The sequence below is a fragment of the Convolutriloba macropyga genome, chromosome 7 (assembly GCF_964194025.1).
Source record: "Convolutriloba macropyga chromosome 7, txConMacr16.3, whole genome shotgun sequence".
Lineage (NCBI taxonomy): Eukaryota > Metazoa > Xenacoelomorpha > Acoela > Convolutidae > Convolutriloba > Convolutriloba macropyga.
This window is the reverse complement of record NC_134474.1, coordinates 26576730-26593207: the sequence shown is the minus strand read 5'-3', so window position 1 is coordinate 26593207 and position 16478 is coordinate 26576730. Positions and strand designations below refer to the sequence as shown.

General features: G+C 33.4%; 2 protein-coding genes across 3 annotated transcripts in view; one reads left to right on the top strand and one right to left on the bottom strand.

Moving 5' to 3' along the window:
• The window catches only part of LOC142342737 (glutamate receptor 3-like), a 106338-nt gene extending 93169 nt beyond the window's left edge, over positions 1 to 13169 (bottom strand). Inside the window, exons 1-6 of the mRNA XM_075394259.1 lie at positions 12129 to 13169; positions 4725 to 4892; positions 3900 to 4142; positions 3351 to 3529; positions 3159 to 3212; positions 573 to 770 (exon numbers count right to left, since the gene is read on the bottom strand). Coding sequence (XP_075250374.1) covers positions 573 to 770; positions 3159 to 3212; positions 3351 to 3529; positions 3900 to 4142; positions 4725 to 4892; positions 12129 to 12204 — 918 coding nt within the window. The 5' untranslated portion in view covers positions 12205 to 13169. The remainder of the gene's footprint in view (positions 1 to 572; positions 771 to 3158; positions 3213 to 3350; positions 3530 to 3899; positions 4143 to 4724; positions 4893 to 12128) is intronic.
• The window catches only part of LOC142342736 (uncharacterized), a 467082-nt gene that overhangs the window by 202999 nt on the left and 247605 nt on the right, over positions 1 to 16478 (top strand). The gene's annotated exons all lie outside the window — the stretch shown is intronic.

The window sequence follows — 16478 nt, the reverse complement described above, 5'->3', positions numbered from 1 at the left end:
TTTTGGAAAAAAATGTTGGAACAATAATGGCCTTCCTATCATAGTTTGAACAATCAAACATTCTTATCTCTTGAGTACTTTGCTCAGGCTTCAAATGACGCCATGGTAGCAATACGAAAAAATACCTTCCCAATAATCTTGAATGACTAAATCAAGGCCCTTAGTTAAAATTTGGCATATTCTCAAACGATACCGCTCGCAATTTCTAAATGGAATTATTTCAAAGAGTTACTTGGATATTTAGAGATACACAATAACATGTGGTTATTGTCATGCTTAGTTTTTTATTAGAGTTTTGAAATTTTTTATCATGGGTCATTTAAGCTTGTTGCTGGTATTGCATTTGAAAACTTAAGCCCATTTCCTTTACTATGATTTACCTTAAAGATTGAACTGAAGACAGACAGACACAGATTGGCAGAATTGATAATAAACAGAGCAACGAATAACCCAAGAACAACCCAATGAGAAACATTTCTCTTCAGGCCGCTGGCCAATGAAAACCTAACTCAAGAAAAATGATTTTAATTCAAATCTCTAAGTTCTCCAAACCAGGAACCGTTACTACATACCTTCCATTCTTCTCGTAATACATCATCGCTCTCTCTTTTGAATGTCATTGCATCTCTGTGTGGGTGTGAGGAGAACAGAATGATGTCTCTCTCCCTCGCCTTCTGCGCAACCTCGCAGTCCTCAATGTGTGACTGCATAGGTCCAACTATCACTTTAGCTGGAACCCGGTCCAGACCCAAATTGCTCACGTTCACTTCCTGAGTGCGGACAGTTTAAATTGGTTTAGTATTCTATATTGACTAGCACAATAAGAGGGGAGATCACAAAACTCAAAATTAAAGTCGAAATAGCATCAGATAAAACCTAAACTAAACAATTTAACTTTCATTCCAACAGAAAAGATGATGGACCCGTCTTTATAGGGGAAAATATCTAGTAGACAAAAAATCAAAAAGGGGCAAAGTTGAAAAAATACGTTCTTTCCTTTTGAAAACATTTAATTTAAAAGTCATGAAAAGCTTTAGAGATCAACAGAAAAAAATTAAATAGCTTCAATTATGCTTCTTTAGGAATTAGGAAGACTTCTAGATCTGTCATTATCCAAAAGTCATACGACTACAAAGAGAAAATTGAGGGCAAAAATCAAAAAGCCAATTATATTTTAAAAGAATTTTTTTGAAGCCGTTGCAACATATTCCATTCACTGAAATATTAGATATACCTCTGGTCAAGGTGAAACTATCTTGAAATTACCTCCATTCAATTGTTGAGACTATTAGTAAAGGTGAGAGAAAGAAGATGAAGATTGGCAAAGTTCCAAAAACCATTAAATTTTGTTGAAAACAAATATTTAAAAAGACAAAATAACCATAAATTTTCAAAAAAACTCTGAATTATATTAATTTGTGAGCCTCTTACCAAGCCTATTGGACCTTTTATTAGTGAAACTAAGTCACAAGACTCAAAAATAACAACAAATACATGCAGAACTCAAAGTTTCAGAAACAATTTTGCACAAACAGCGTGGAACCCAAAACACATATGCTTTCTATTGTACTTTTGATGTATGTTCACAGAACTTTTTTCCACTCAATTTTTATCTGCGCAAAGATGAGCTTCCTTTTGAAATAAAATTGACCTGTAGTTACCCTAAAAAAGATTACAATCCCAAAAACTTGCTTGGAATTCCCCGATTAGACCAAAATTAGTCATGCTATTGCTGATCGTCCAAGCCATCAAAATGATTGTTCCAAATGCTAAGTATTCGTTTATTTGTCATTTAGTTTTTTGATTTGATATATAAGTCACTATATCATAAACAGGTGCTGGATTTTGGATAACTAACTGTTTTTTTAGCGAAATATCCGTAGGATTCAATTGAAAGCCTTAGAAAGTTTCATTAATAGTTCCCTAGTTGACAAATCAGCCTTTTTATTAATCAGACTCAGTTACAATACTGCAAAAACAACAACAAAAGCAAAACTCAAGAGTCCATTAAAATTTAATAAAACATATTTTCGGGGCCATAGAATCCATACTCTGAAAAGAAACTTTTTATCCACTGGGCATCAATTGAACAAAAATAGGATCACTCATTAATTGATCCTCAGAATAACAGACTTGCTGTCACTGGGATGACAAAACTACATAAAAAATTAAAGGACAATGCCAAAATAAAATCAGAATCTTTTTTATTGCAAAAATCCTGGATGCGACCAAAAATGGCCATCAAATTTTAATTGCTACAAATAGTTGCGTAGTAATCATTTTGAAAAAAACAAAAATTTTAACATATCAGAAAAAAAATTTATTTTTTACAAATGCAGATTTAAATTAGCTAAGGTCGTCAAATTGTTAGTTCTGGAACACTTTCTTAGAAACCGAGGTTAAAAATAGTCCGATTCCGAATAAACAAATATTTTGTCAACAGCTATTTGTTCTGCACTACCGGTCAGTTTGGACAAAGTGAGGTAAAGAAGCGCATTCGGTGTCATATTAAAATAGAAAATGGAAAGAAGCTGTATTTTGAAAAAAAAAACAAGCCAAAATTTACCTAAAAGAAGCGATTAGAACAATTCAGCAACTGTATTTATCTTTAATTGTAAACGCATTCATAAGACTATTTTTTGACAATTTTATCATATTTTTAATAAAAATTGATCATAAATCCAGCAAAAATTGCGAAGAACAACGGAAGTGAGGCAAACGTTCACAAAATTTTGAACCTCCGAAACTCCTCGGAAGAAAATAGAAACTCAAAAAAAATCTTTTTAATTTGATAATCTATGTTTCACAAGCTTTCTAATGATACAACTCGCAACTCTATACAATGATTATATCGATTGGCCAAAATTGCCCGAACAAATAAACGAGTTGAGAATTTAGTTCCTCCCCCACTAAAGTGGGTCGGAACAAACTGCAGCCACGGAACTGTGAGATTACTTTCCAAGGTTTTTTACCCCAAAGTATGTGGAAATGTTTTGCGAGGAAACGGAGAGGTACCTGAGAAAAAATGTGTACGCAATATCGCGTTCACTCTCAGGCTACGTGTCAACTATAAATTGGCCGAGAGTGAAAATTAAATTTTCTGACAAATTATTCAACTTCATATCTGAATTATGTTACATGTTAGCTAAAAAATTTACCGGGTTCATGAGATAAAATGTGTAGTGGTTGCTCATCATTTGTCGAGACTTGGCCTGAAACAGAAATCTTAATCCTATATAAAGTTGTCGATTTGAATGGTAACAGTTTGAAACAAATATGGCAATCTCTGATGGTGTAATCTATGCTTTTGCAGCTTAATGGCAAGGGAGTTTTTTAAATAAATGACTTACATTTTTGATGATTTGTTTGGTGGTTGAAAGGTCCCCCACAATCACAACCTCGTAAGCCAGTGCGTCCTCTACCTGTCTGAAGAGAGCCTCGCAATCTCCCGCAGCTGTCACAGAGGAGTAGTAGATCACAATGTGAGGCAACAGAGTCCTCTCCAACTCATACAGTATCAGTTCAGTGTCTAAACAGAAGTGCTTTTCAAAATTAAAATGTTTAGGGATGTCTTGAAGTCGTATTTACTGACAAAAACTAAGGCAGGCCCAAGGTGGGCTCCTTTTACAGCCTTAAAGTATAAAGAGTTGGGGCTAATTATTTCTGCCTGCGAAGTGAACTTCCCTAGTTCTCTCAGACTAACCGACTGTGTAAAACACTGAAGATATACTTCAATTATAACGGTCTTTAGTAAACACATCACCGGAGTCAAGGTGTAGGATATGCACACAGTGCAACTATCTACTCCGCTAGGCTGACTGAAGAGAATAGAGTCTTCTCAGTCTCTAATTGGTTGGAGGTGTACATTTAGTATTTCATCTGCTACAAAAGGTACCGACCATAATTGTACTGCAATATGAAAGCCACTCTATCTGGGTTCTTGTTTGCGATGAAGTCGAACAGCATGAGATAGTCATTGGTGACCATTGACAGACTGAAGGGGTTGTATTGACTGTTCTTGATGTAGAATGGTGAGAGAGAAGGCAGGTGGTACTCGTTGGACAGAGAGTAGAACACCTCCTGTCCAATCGGAGAGGCAGGAGGCACCAGGAATCGAACACCCTTCGTCATCAGGTTACACACTGAAATTCACGACTGCTCAAACAAAAATAATTTAAAAAAATCTATAGCGTGATTTTATTTATCCTTTTTATAGCTCGATTAAGAAATCATTATAAAAAGTAATAGTAATTATCAATCGAGATCGCCGAAATAGAATTTTCAGCGCATTTATTTATACATTTCAGCCGTTTAGTGCACTCCGTCAAAATTATGCGCTGAGAATGCGCCGACAGCTCAACTGTGGGACTAGTCACAGAGGTCACCTCTATCAGGCGTATAATCATAATACGACACTCGGATCTTGTTTGAAAGTTCTTCAAACCCAGCTATGATAGCTTCACATCAATGAGAACACTTTGAAAATCGAATATACTGCAGCTGTTTCTCCTTCGGTGACCACTCTTTAACTCATTTATCCCTTTTTAGACTTAAATATGATCATTGTCAGCTGCAGAAGATATCCATCAAAATTGGGATAATCAATTGAGTCTATTACTAAAGGCTATCTTGCAAGATCTTATAAAATAGCAGTCGAACATGTAAGAATAGTTTTTAATATGTAAGAAAGTCTTACAGTTTTAGAAGTAGGGTAAATCAGTAACCTGCTTTGTAGTGCTGGTAGAGATTGTCTCTGTCCTTGTAGTCGACTGTCTCGTGAACAAGTTGGAATGTGAATGAGGAGTAGGAGGATGCCACGTGGGTATTCCACACACTCGAAATTGAGAGCAAGGGAGTGTACCCCACAGAATCAGTTTTGTACGCCACTGTACCTACACAACACAACGAGGCTCAGGGATCAAATTTTGTCCCTCATGTTTCCCTGTTGAAAAATCGACGATTCATTGCAAAATTATGCTACACGCTGGTAATTTGCATTGAAAACATCAGAACTAGTTTTGAAGCCAATTACCAGCAAAAATCTGATAATTTTTTCTGCATTTCCACAAAACGTTCACTTGTCCTGACAATTTCTTACAACAATATATGCAACAAGGAGGGTCGGTAATGTCCGTTCTCACAGAATGTTCCAACCTGTCCAATTGGAGATTTAAAACCTTTTTAACCTAAATACATAGAGATATTTATACGCAATAACTCATCCGTAATCTATAAGAAAGAATTGGCCAGTCATTATATATAATTATTTTGAGCTCCATTTGTCTCAATTTTCGTTGTAAAGTGTTACGACCCCACTTAGTCCCACTTAGTGTTCAGTCAATTTTGGCCGATCGATCTATTCATCGTAGAGAGTTGTGAGTGGTATCATTAGAAAGTACTCAAGCAGAGAAATTGAAATTAAAAAGATCGTCTTTGATTTTTGTTCTTTATGAGGAATTTTTGACAATTTAATTTTTTGTGAACGTTTTATATTTGACGTGACGTCGTGCATTTTTATCGTTATTTTTGTTCAAATAATTTTTTGTATCAAATTGTTGTTTCAAATTTTCATTTTATGCAAAATTATGGAACAATTGCTTCTTCTAAACACACCGAGAGCAGTAAAAAGGCTAGTTTCGGTCTCATCGGGGAGTTTTACAATAAAAATCGATTCGAATTCTATAGGAGCCGTGTTTTTCAGAACTCATTGTTTTTTAAGCACGTCACTGATAGAATTTGTTTTTCATATCAAAATTCTATTGCTGAAAAATCCTAGCGACGTTCAAATAAAGCTTCGTGAACATATATTTTGCTTTCAGCAGATAGCTCATGGTTTTTATGGGTCCAATGTGTTTTCGTGAACTCTTAATGAATTTTTGAGTTTTCCCTGAATTTGTCGTGCTTTCTATGGTATCACGACTTAGTCTCCTTAGTGCAACGTGCAATTGATTTCTCAAGAAAAGCGAAGTGAACCTATCTAAAGCTTCGAATTGATACTTATTAGCTGTTATCAGAAAATTTGGGGAATTTGAGATATTTTCAGGTTTTATAAATTAACTTCGGTTAACTTTTAGGTCAGTCCCACTAATGACGGCTGTCATATCGATTCAAATAATTTGTGTAGTGGTTTTTGTTATGAATTCATTTTATGATTTTATTCCAGTTTTCATAAATTTTTGAAATTGAAATGTTTTTTTTTGGTCCTTTACTGAAGTTCTTTCCGATCATCCCATTATCTATGGTTCCTACTTAGGCGTAAAAGACGTTTAACTTAAAACATAAAAAAAAATAAAAAAATGTTGAGTACTGTTTGATTTTCATAGCTTCAACACCTTCAACATTTTTTTATTTTTTAAGTTTTGACTGTAGTTGTTGCCCTTTTTTAGTCTCGGGACAAATTCTGATTATCGATCCGTCTCAAAAGCTTCCTCTTATCCTATATCAGTTTATGTGAATATCTTTGTTCTTTCTACCGAGAATTAATAGTTTGAATGGCTTGAATACTACGGGTTTTCTTAAAAGTTTTTTGATTAGTGAAAATTTATTCAAATTAATTAATTGGCATTCAAGTGATGTTATTACAGTATTGACTAATCCCATTGATATTGAAATTGGCCAAAAAGATGCTAAGCAAACGTTTCAGCTGAAAAGCTTATTAGTGTACATTTTCAATGTATTCAACGCTTTTCTCTCGCTTTTTTAATGATTTTGTACTTTTTGCCCTCGTTTGTTTTTTTTTTATTTGCCGACGTCAAAAATGTTCCGATTCGTGGATAAATATCTTTGTAGTAAAAAATTTGACATTTTTTGTATTATAAATAAAATTTTATGTAGTGAGACTACTACTTTTCAGAAAAAATTACGACTCCTCAGCATTTAAATTTCTTTTGATGTTTTGTACCATATTCACTTTCATTACAGTTACCGCTGGTTTTCGAATGAGACCCAAGGGAAAACATTGTTTTAGTTTTGAAAAAGGTGAAAAAATGAAAATGATAACTTATTTAATCTATAATATCAGGTAATAGCGGATGATTTTAATCTCTTTAAATATTTGTGTTTTCTCAAACAGTTTGTAAATAATTTGTAAACAATTGAATTTTTTCTGTCTGATGTTATTTTGTAGTTCCGTCCTTCAACTTATTTTCACCGAAAAGTGTTGCCATTGGTTTTTGGAGGAGTTAACTTTTGGTCTGTCTAGACTCTTTTACGATAAAAGCTTATGGCTTCTATGACTTTTGAAATTAATTGGCTACAAAAAATGGAATAAGTCGCCGCTTCTTCCTCTTTTGTCGAGTTTTTACCTGGGCCCACTGCAAACAGATCCCATCTGCTTACTACTTTATGACGAGTTAATTTCCATTGTTCAGGTTTTATGCGATGGAATTTTGTTTTGTTACTAAGGGATTTTTTATTTAGATATTGAGTTTTTGCGGTATTTAATGTTTTTTTTTAACTTTGTTGTTTGTTGTGTGCATTTTATTGTCTCGCAGTCTAGTAATGGCAGAGCTCATGGGCAATCTGTTGCGGCATCGCACTGTTCAATTCCTTCAATAATTTGCAACATCTTAAAACTCAAATATCTATTTTCGAACTTCTCTTCAATTGGGAGATAATGAAGTCAAAAACGTGAATGAGCGGGGTGGGAATATTATGTGCAATCGCACAGTACTAAGTTTTCTTGCTTCTTTCAAAAATTTAAAGAATGTTTGAACGATAAGTTTTCCTATTCAGAACGTTTGCATATTATTGACTTTAGGTAAATACACCTTGTCCTCAGATGACAAAAATAAAAAAGCTTAGGATGGTTTTTTTTGGAGGCAACAAAAGATAATTGTCTCGGAAAAACATTCAGTTCGATCACACCATGAACTACAGAAATGCACTCTATAATTCATAGGTAAATTTACGTGAACAGTGTGACTGAGCAAAGCTGCTTATCAAAAGCAGGAAAACAATTAATAACGGGAAAATTGAATCAATTATTTTTTTTACAGAAGTCGTAAGAAAGTTCACTGTTGCCAAATTCTACAATGAAAAAATTTCATTTAATTCACGTTAATCATAAAGTTATTCAATTAAGTTAAATTTTAGTTTAAAATAACAAAGTTCAGAAGTTATATGAATACTTTTTTTTCGTATCCTTTTCTTCTCTCAAACTGCTTCCTGAGTTCTTAAGCGTTCTTAAGCTAGCATACTTCTGCTCAACAGTTTAAAGGGATTCAAATAAACGCTCAAATGTTGGAGCAAAAACACAAACTGTTCCATAACTAAATATAATATCCAGTTTGTATAGTGCGGATTATAACAGCTGCGTTGGTTTGTCTTTCCAAAAAGCGTGCGTGACTTTTCTGGAATTGTTCCTATGGACATTGAGAATAAGTAACACAACGAATTATATCTAAAAAGAGAGTCTTAGTAATACTTGAAAGTTTTTCAAGACTTCTGTTTCTTTGATTAGATATAAAAAAGCAATTTAATTTTGCATTAGGTAAAAACAAGAGTGCAATTTAACTAATTGAAATAAATTTTGTTTTTGTCATAGGAATGCCGGGTACTTGGGACCTACTTTTATTCCTTGTTTATAAAAAACACTGGCATTTTAATGATTTTATATCAAAAAGGGCATGTGATCCACTTTACCCTCAATTGCTTTTAGAATTGTACAATTTACATTTTTTTCATTTTTTGTGTTCCAATTGACACCAAATATGAGTTGCAGTGAAAGGAGGAGGATCGCTAATGTGTGTTCGCACATAATGTTCCGACCACGCTCAGGCGCACTTTTGATTAAACTGTTTACGAATGACGAAGAGATAGGATTAATTAAAAATTCAAATACTGCTCGATAATAATTGGGGTATCCATTTAAAAATTGCTTTGAGCTGAAACCAAAGTACAACATAAAAATAACTCATTAGAGGGTCGGCGATATCTGCCATTAATGACAGTAAAAGAGAAGACAAAAACGAAAATTAACATTAAAAACAAGCTTTTTTTACAACCAAAATTCAATGTCCATCAATTTTTTCAATGCCTATCTAATTCAGCGTCAATCTACTTTTTTAAAGAAAACTTCAAGCTTCATGAAAATTAAATAGCATTAGATAAAAACTAAACTGAAACATTTGACATGCATAATAGCAGAACTGACATGGGACCGGTTTTTTAAAATAAAAATAGCCGAGAAGACAAATAACAAAAACTGCAAAGAAGACAAAAAGACAAACATCAATTCATTTATATTGTTGAAAATAATTTATATCAAACTTATGACAACCATTAGCAATCAGCTGAAATCTTTTAATGGCCTTGTTTTTACCTTGAAACAAAGCCACTGAGATCTGTCAATATGCAGCTTGCCATGCGAATACTAAAAAAATAAATGCAAAAATCAAAAAAATGATTCAACTATTCGAGGAAACGGTGTCGAAACCTATAGGAATCATAATCTATTCACTCAAAAGGTTGAATTTATTTAATTGTACTTTTGTTCAATGTCATTTATTTGATTTTGACTGGCCATTATAGTGTCATTTTTTTTAATCAAGCACAGCAAAGGAACTTCAAAAGTAAGAGCATGCCCAAAAGTAAGAAAAAAGGTTACAATGAAAACTAGTGCTACAAAAACTTTGAAACATTTAGTTAACTGATGACACGAGCCTGAAGACTACCTTCTACGTAACTAGAAAGAACATTAGATCCATCTGTCTCTCTTTCTCTATCTTTGATAAGATTTTTCTAAAATAGATAAGATTAAAAATGTCAAATCTCAAATAACAGATGTTTGTTTCTTAAACTCATAAATGAAGAAATTCCTGAGCTTTCAACTGAAATAAGTAAATAGATTAAATTTTTATTGCATAGAAAACCAACTGAACATGTCATTAATGAGCCTATTCAAACGACTACAAAATAACAACGGATCCGCGCGGAACTCAAAATTAGACAAACAGTTTTAGGCGAACGTCCATGAAGTCACTAAAAAATCATAAAATTTTGGCTGTAACTTTAATATATGTTCATTGGCCTTCATCAGGCTACTAAAATTTGGCACGATTCGATTTCAATAATTGAATTAAGATTTGAAATCATTCTGGTCTATGACTAACATAAAAGAAACGTGGGCAAAGTTATTGTACAAGCGCCCCTTTAAAATCTGAATAACTGTTGAACTGCAAAATTCCTCAAACACGCAAAACTTGATTTTTCTCTTGCTGATTGCTTTTTGAAACAAAAATGTTCCAAATGCTATAGAAATATCTAATTTTACTGCAAAGTCAATACATCAAAATCAAATGATGAATTTTTGACGCTTATCGCGTTATATTGGCTAGAAACCACTAGGTACCAAATGAAAGCTTTAGAAAAATTTTTAAATAATTGCTTAGATAACGAATTAGACATTTGATTATTTAAACTCAGTCATACAACTGCAAAAAGCGCAACAATTGCAGGCGAAAATCAAGAACAAATGTGAGATTTAGAAAAACAATTTGTCAGAGCCATCACAACGATCACCTTTACTCTGAAAAACCTGTATTTATCCATTGCAATTTAGTTGTTTTCGATTGGGAACTCTTATAATTGAACTTTTAATTGAAAACTGACTTATCTATAATTGGGATTGAAAAATGCAAAAAAAATTGTTTTTTTTTTTGGAAAATGACAGACTCAAAATAAAATCCAATCCCTTCTTCTGTAAGAAAGTAACGATGAGACCAAAACTGGCCTTGATATCGCAAAGCAGCTGCAGTTAAATACTGCAACTGTTCCAAATAATTGAATGAAAGATTTTTTGGCAAGCGAATTTATCAATTTACTATAAATGAAATATGCATTTTTATAAATATCAAATTAGCGGTGTTATTTTAGATTAGCTACAGAACACATCTTTAGGAATCGGAGGCACACAAAGCTCCTACCTGAGTAAACAAAGGCTGTGTCAGCTGTTTTTTGTCTCCACTAATGGTCAAGGTGGACACAGTGGTCCAAATGAGCATATTTGATTGTAAGAAAAAAATGTTTTAATTTCTATGAAAAAAAATGATCGTTTGCTTTAAACAATCCGCCAAAATTATAACCAAACCATTAGGTTGAAACAAAACAGAAATTCTCTTCTATCGTCAACCGTTAAAACAATGAGAGTATGTTAAACTTTTTTTCATATTTTAGCAGAAAATTATCAAAATTTAACCAAAAATTACGAAAAATGTGAACATAACAACGGAAGTTAATCTAACGATCACAAATCTTTGAACATCCGTAACTCATCTGAAAAAGCGAAATTCACAAAACTTTTTTAAGTTTGAAATTCTACGCTTGACATGCTTAGTACTGATACCAAACACAATCATGTATCGATCGGCGAAAACTGACCGAAAAAACCAGTTGAATATATAGTTCCTCCCCTCTAAACCGCATTCTACGGGCTTCACCGGTCTTTTTTGACGCATTTTGTTAAGGACCACAAAATACGATATTCTGTTGACTGTTCTCTGTAATCTTTAGCATCAGATCTCTCTTTGCTTCAGGCAAATTTATTTTTAGCAAGCCTAAAATTTTTGTTTTTTAAGTGTTACTAAAAGTTGGCAATTATGTGCTGCAAAACGCTACAAAAAATTGCGGTAATTTACGGTAATTTTATCGTTACAAGTTTAATGTTAATTTTACCTTATTTTTATCGTGACAAAGTTAAAGTAAATTTTTACCTCAACTCAAGTAAAGGTAAAGTGGAGGAAAATTTACCTTAACTTTGTTTAGTGTGAAGATATAAATAAGATAAAGTTTGCATATACCTTCCGTTAACATAGTTTTCGCCTGGAAAGGTATTTTAGCGGCATCATTTTTGTTGACACATTTTGACATGATATCAAAATAAATAATATTTAAAATACCTTGTTTCTTGAAACGCATGCGAAGATCTTGCTCAAATCTTGACTTTATCTTACCCGGAGTCTGTTCTCTCATATCAAATTGGGTCTGACATTTTTGGCGTGCTGCATTAGCATGCGCAAACCAGTTCTAGTAGATATTGCAATCGTTTTTTATACGTCAAATAAATCGATAGTGAAATGTTGTCCTTTTAAACTATGCTAGTAATGCAAATGAATCGTTGTGTTGCTTACCTATGGTGACTGTCTTGGGATACACTGACGCAGCATGATAAACAAAAAAGAGTGCAAATATTGACTTGTAAAGCATTGTTGATTGTGTTTGTTTTCGCTCTGGTAAACACACCGTGGCAGAGAAGTTTGAAAGGGTAAAAAGTTAACAAATTATCGAGTCATCAGTTAGACACAGGTGAAATTAATCCATCATTTGATTTATACTTTGTTATATCTAAGTTATAGCCAGGGCTATTTCATGTCAAATGGAAAATGATTCTTAATAAGAATAAAAACAAGCTAAATAACTTTGAAAACAAAGTGAAAACTCGAGGGCTTATCCAATGGTATCTCCATTAAGTAAAATTACCAGGCAAAAGTTGTATAGATGAAGTGTATTTTATCAGCGTCCACTTTGTGCAAAAATTTCATCCTTTCCTCTGGAACGAGCCGAGTTCCGGATATTTCCAAAATGAATACAAAAATTCCGTGAACTTTTCAGCGGTTGGTTAATATCAAGCAAATAATCAAGAGTATATATCCTGTCGTCCTAAAAAGTAAACAAAAAATATAAATTTCTATTTCGGGAGCGAAAGTAATAGAGACTAAATATCAAGATTTGGTTCCTTGGAGACTATTATCGGAAATTGGAAAACATCTTGACGGAGGAATAATTCACGCGTGTAAACAACAGATGCTGGGTTTTCAAAATTGTTTGCTTATCATTTAATCTCAATGATAGTGGCAAGAAATGAACCCGCTTTACTCTCAAATTATCAGCGGCCAATAACTTTATTAACGTTCCAGTGAGTTTTACTGCTGGTCCGTACATTAGATACTTAAACGACGGGGTTAATCGCGGGATCACATGTATAAACTGAGAGTTCAACCCCTAGTTCTACTCTTGGTATATAGTTAAGTACTAATGAAAGGTAAGTACAAATATGAATTAATAAGTTATGTTAGACAGCATTAAATATGAACCGAGCATTAAGGGATAGAATAGATAAAGTTATTAAGATAGATATAGCACTAGTTAGCACAGGTTGAAATATTCTAAGTTAACTTGTAACTTTGAGAGAATTTAAGAGATGTTATTTTATAGCTTAGAAAGTTTAACTGAACTTACCTGATTTCCAAAGTTGTGCTAAGTTAATATTTTCTGACTTAGAAAGTTCTTAGTTAAGAACTTGTCACAAAACGTTCATAGTTAAAATCTATCTCGAATAAGCTGAGATGTAAGCAAGGGAGCAATACGGGAGTATTATTTAAATCAGAAGTTATCAGAGACCAAATTGTGCTGGTCGTTGAGCGTGCAAGCTCCTTTTATACTTATGGACACGTGGTTCTCTAGTATCCTATTGGATAGAGATATCAGTGTCGACAGAGTTACCAAGGTTACGTTGGTGTTCTCTGTGTGGCGTGACAATATCACGTCATGGTATTCTCAGTTTAAGTTCGTGATCTTAAAATAGTAGCTTATTCAAAACTACTTAGTAATTTGATCACACGTTAAAATGGAATTTGTCGAAATCATGTTTGTGCTTCACGCACTTTAACGTAAATTTTCAAAATAGCACTAATATTATCGAATAATGTTACTGAGTGTAGCACACTTCAGTACATCCCATCCCGGTCCATAGGTATTAAATTAAAACATCAAATTTTACATAATTGAATAATTTATTTAGCTTAACTTTATAATAATTAAGCATTTAAAGTTTATGAGGTAGATTAATTGGTTGAAGTTCTAACGTTCATCGTAGCTTCTTGTTTCTGAGTTCTCTCTTGAGGAAGGGTTGGCGATGTCCTGAGATACAAAGCTGTACAAAATAATATGTCCAATCTTTTTGGGTGGCCGTTATAGTAGACCGTTTGTTGTTTTTCTATAAAAATTGTACTGTTAATACATCTGAAGCTGGGTAATAAGTTGAAGAAAATACTGGTTAGTTTAATGGTCTATAATGACAAGCGAGGTAAATGAATAAAGAGATTAAATTGACTGCGCACAACACCATAAGTGCTAGTGTTGTTGAAATAACTCCCCAAATAAAGAATTCAGTTTCGTAATTCATCCTCATTTGAGTTTTGTTGAATAATAAATTAATCGAAGTAAGCTTTGAAGTTAAAATTTATAGAATTAATGTTTACACTTGGTTGACCATTTTGAATTATCTTCATAAAGTGATTAGTTTTGCTTTCTTTCATTAATTCAAAATAAATAACAATATTCTTTTGTTCTAAGTCTTCAAGAAATAGAATAACTTCGGCTTGAAATTCGGAATAAAATAAATCAGAGATTTTGTGAAGTTTATCGTTATAAATAATCTGTTTAGAAAAGTTAATCCACGCAGATTCAACATGTTCAGAAAATTGGCAATAATCTCTAAACCATTCGATACTAACACCTGCCTCGAAATATGTGTTCATTTTGAATGTTGTATTAATTCAACTTTTGAGTCTATAGCAATGGTGGGAATGAAGACAAACTAATCCTTGAAGGAAATTGACCGAAAGGTTCGAATAGTACCTAAACTATAAATGGCGGATGGCAATGAAGAAAATCTGTTAACGAAAGGTTGTAACAGTGTATGTATAATGTTCTAGATTAGTGATTTGGTCATCACCAAAGTGTTGAAGACTAACATTTTAATTGAACTAAGTGAGTGGTCGAAAGTGGTCGACTTTCAAATAAATTGTACTCAGGAATTTCATGAAAATAAACTAAAATTTCATTGGAATTGTTATCTTGCAAGAGTAAGATGATCTCTTGTAACTCAAATGTCCAATGAACTGACATTGGGGTATGGAATTTATTTCGGACTAAGAACGTTTTCGAAGTTTTGATAATTTGTGATTGAATAAATTCAGCGAGATCACAATAGGTTTTGAAGTACTTAAAGTCTACTGAAAGATTGTAAGACATTAAATAAATTATGGAATTCGATGGAACAATTAAATTATGATAATAAACTCTCTATTGACTAAGTTATAAGCAAGGTAAATCGATAAAGATATAGATGCATCTGTAAATAAAGAATAGCTTTTATTAGAGAAAAGAGAACAAATCAAATCCGCAATCTAAAGGTAAGAACGGACTCCTTGTTCACCATAAATTGCGAGTAAGAGCTTGATCGAAGAATTGATTAAACGGACTCAAATATTTAAGTGTTAAAACGAATGTGTTAAACGAATAATTTTCCTCACCGCCGGAGAAAGAAGAAGAAGTAATGAAGGAGGTACTGAACATCAACAACCACTAAGTTATCTATTCCATTCCGTGAGTGCTCAACGTGATGAGCGGATGATGTGGAGTTGATGCTTCAGATTTGAGATCTCCAGTTGGAGCTCAGTAATCCGTTGTTCGAGCTGTTGAGAGCGTTGCTTTTCTGTCAGAAGTTTTGCTGTACCTGATAAGTGAAGGTATCAAGCTGAGGAGTGAGGTTTGCTGTAATTTTATCAAACGGGACTTGTATTGTTTGTCCTTGTAAAGTGTGATTAGTTAGTAGATGAGATTCTTTATGTGACAAGTAACCAATGAGATTGAATCTGTTGATGTTAGGTTGCAACTGATAGGTTAAATTCGTATCGTAGTTCGGGTGTCCACTAAAACCGGGGGTTTTAGCTTGGAATTCAGCTTGATGTTGTTTTTGTAGGTGGTCTTGCAGGGGTGTAGTTGTGTACTGATGAAAATTAAGAAAGTTTGGTCGTGATGATTGGGTAGTTGTTGTGTTTGCTAAGACGTTGGGTATCGTACTGTTTGTCTTTCGTATATTTACTTCTAGCTGTGTCGCTGGGCTGAATGTCTCTCTAATGAATTGTTTACGCTGTTGTTTTTTTGGAATTGTATCTGCGGTTTTAGTTCTCCTTTTGGATGATGTAACTGTCGTTGATGAATTTGAACTGGTTGTTTGAGTCTGTACTGCTGAAACCTTGATAGTTGAGAGGAAAGTTTTAGATGGGGTAACGTTAGTTTTGGGTTGTAGCAGTCGGTCAAGTTGTTTAACTCCAAATTGAGTTTTAGAAGTTGATTGTGTATTGTGTTCGGGCCAACCACTTGAAGGTTACTTCTGAAAGACTGGTATCAATTCGTTAGGGATTGAAGAAAGTTCCTGAAATATCAAGTATTCTCTACTCTTATTCTATTCTAAGAGTAAATTTTTGTGAAGTTATTTTGCTAGTATTCTCTTTTCTTTTTTTGTATTCTCTTTCAAAGTAAATCAGTAGTAAGTATGAAGTCAGTCTGTACTATATGATCATTATATAGTTTGATGATATTAGAGTGATAGAGGAATTAATCCTACCCTGGAGACGTAGGAACGTTATGATTGTTTCTATTTTCGTCTCGACTATTCTCATCAGTTAGGTTTG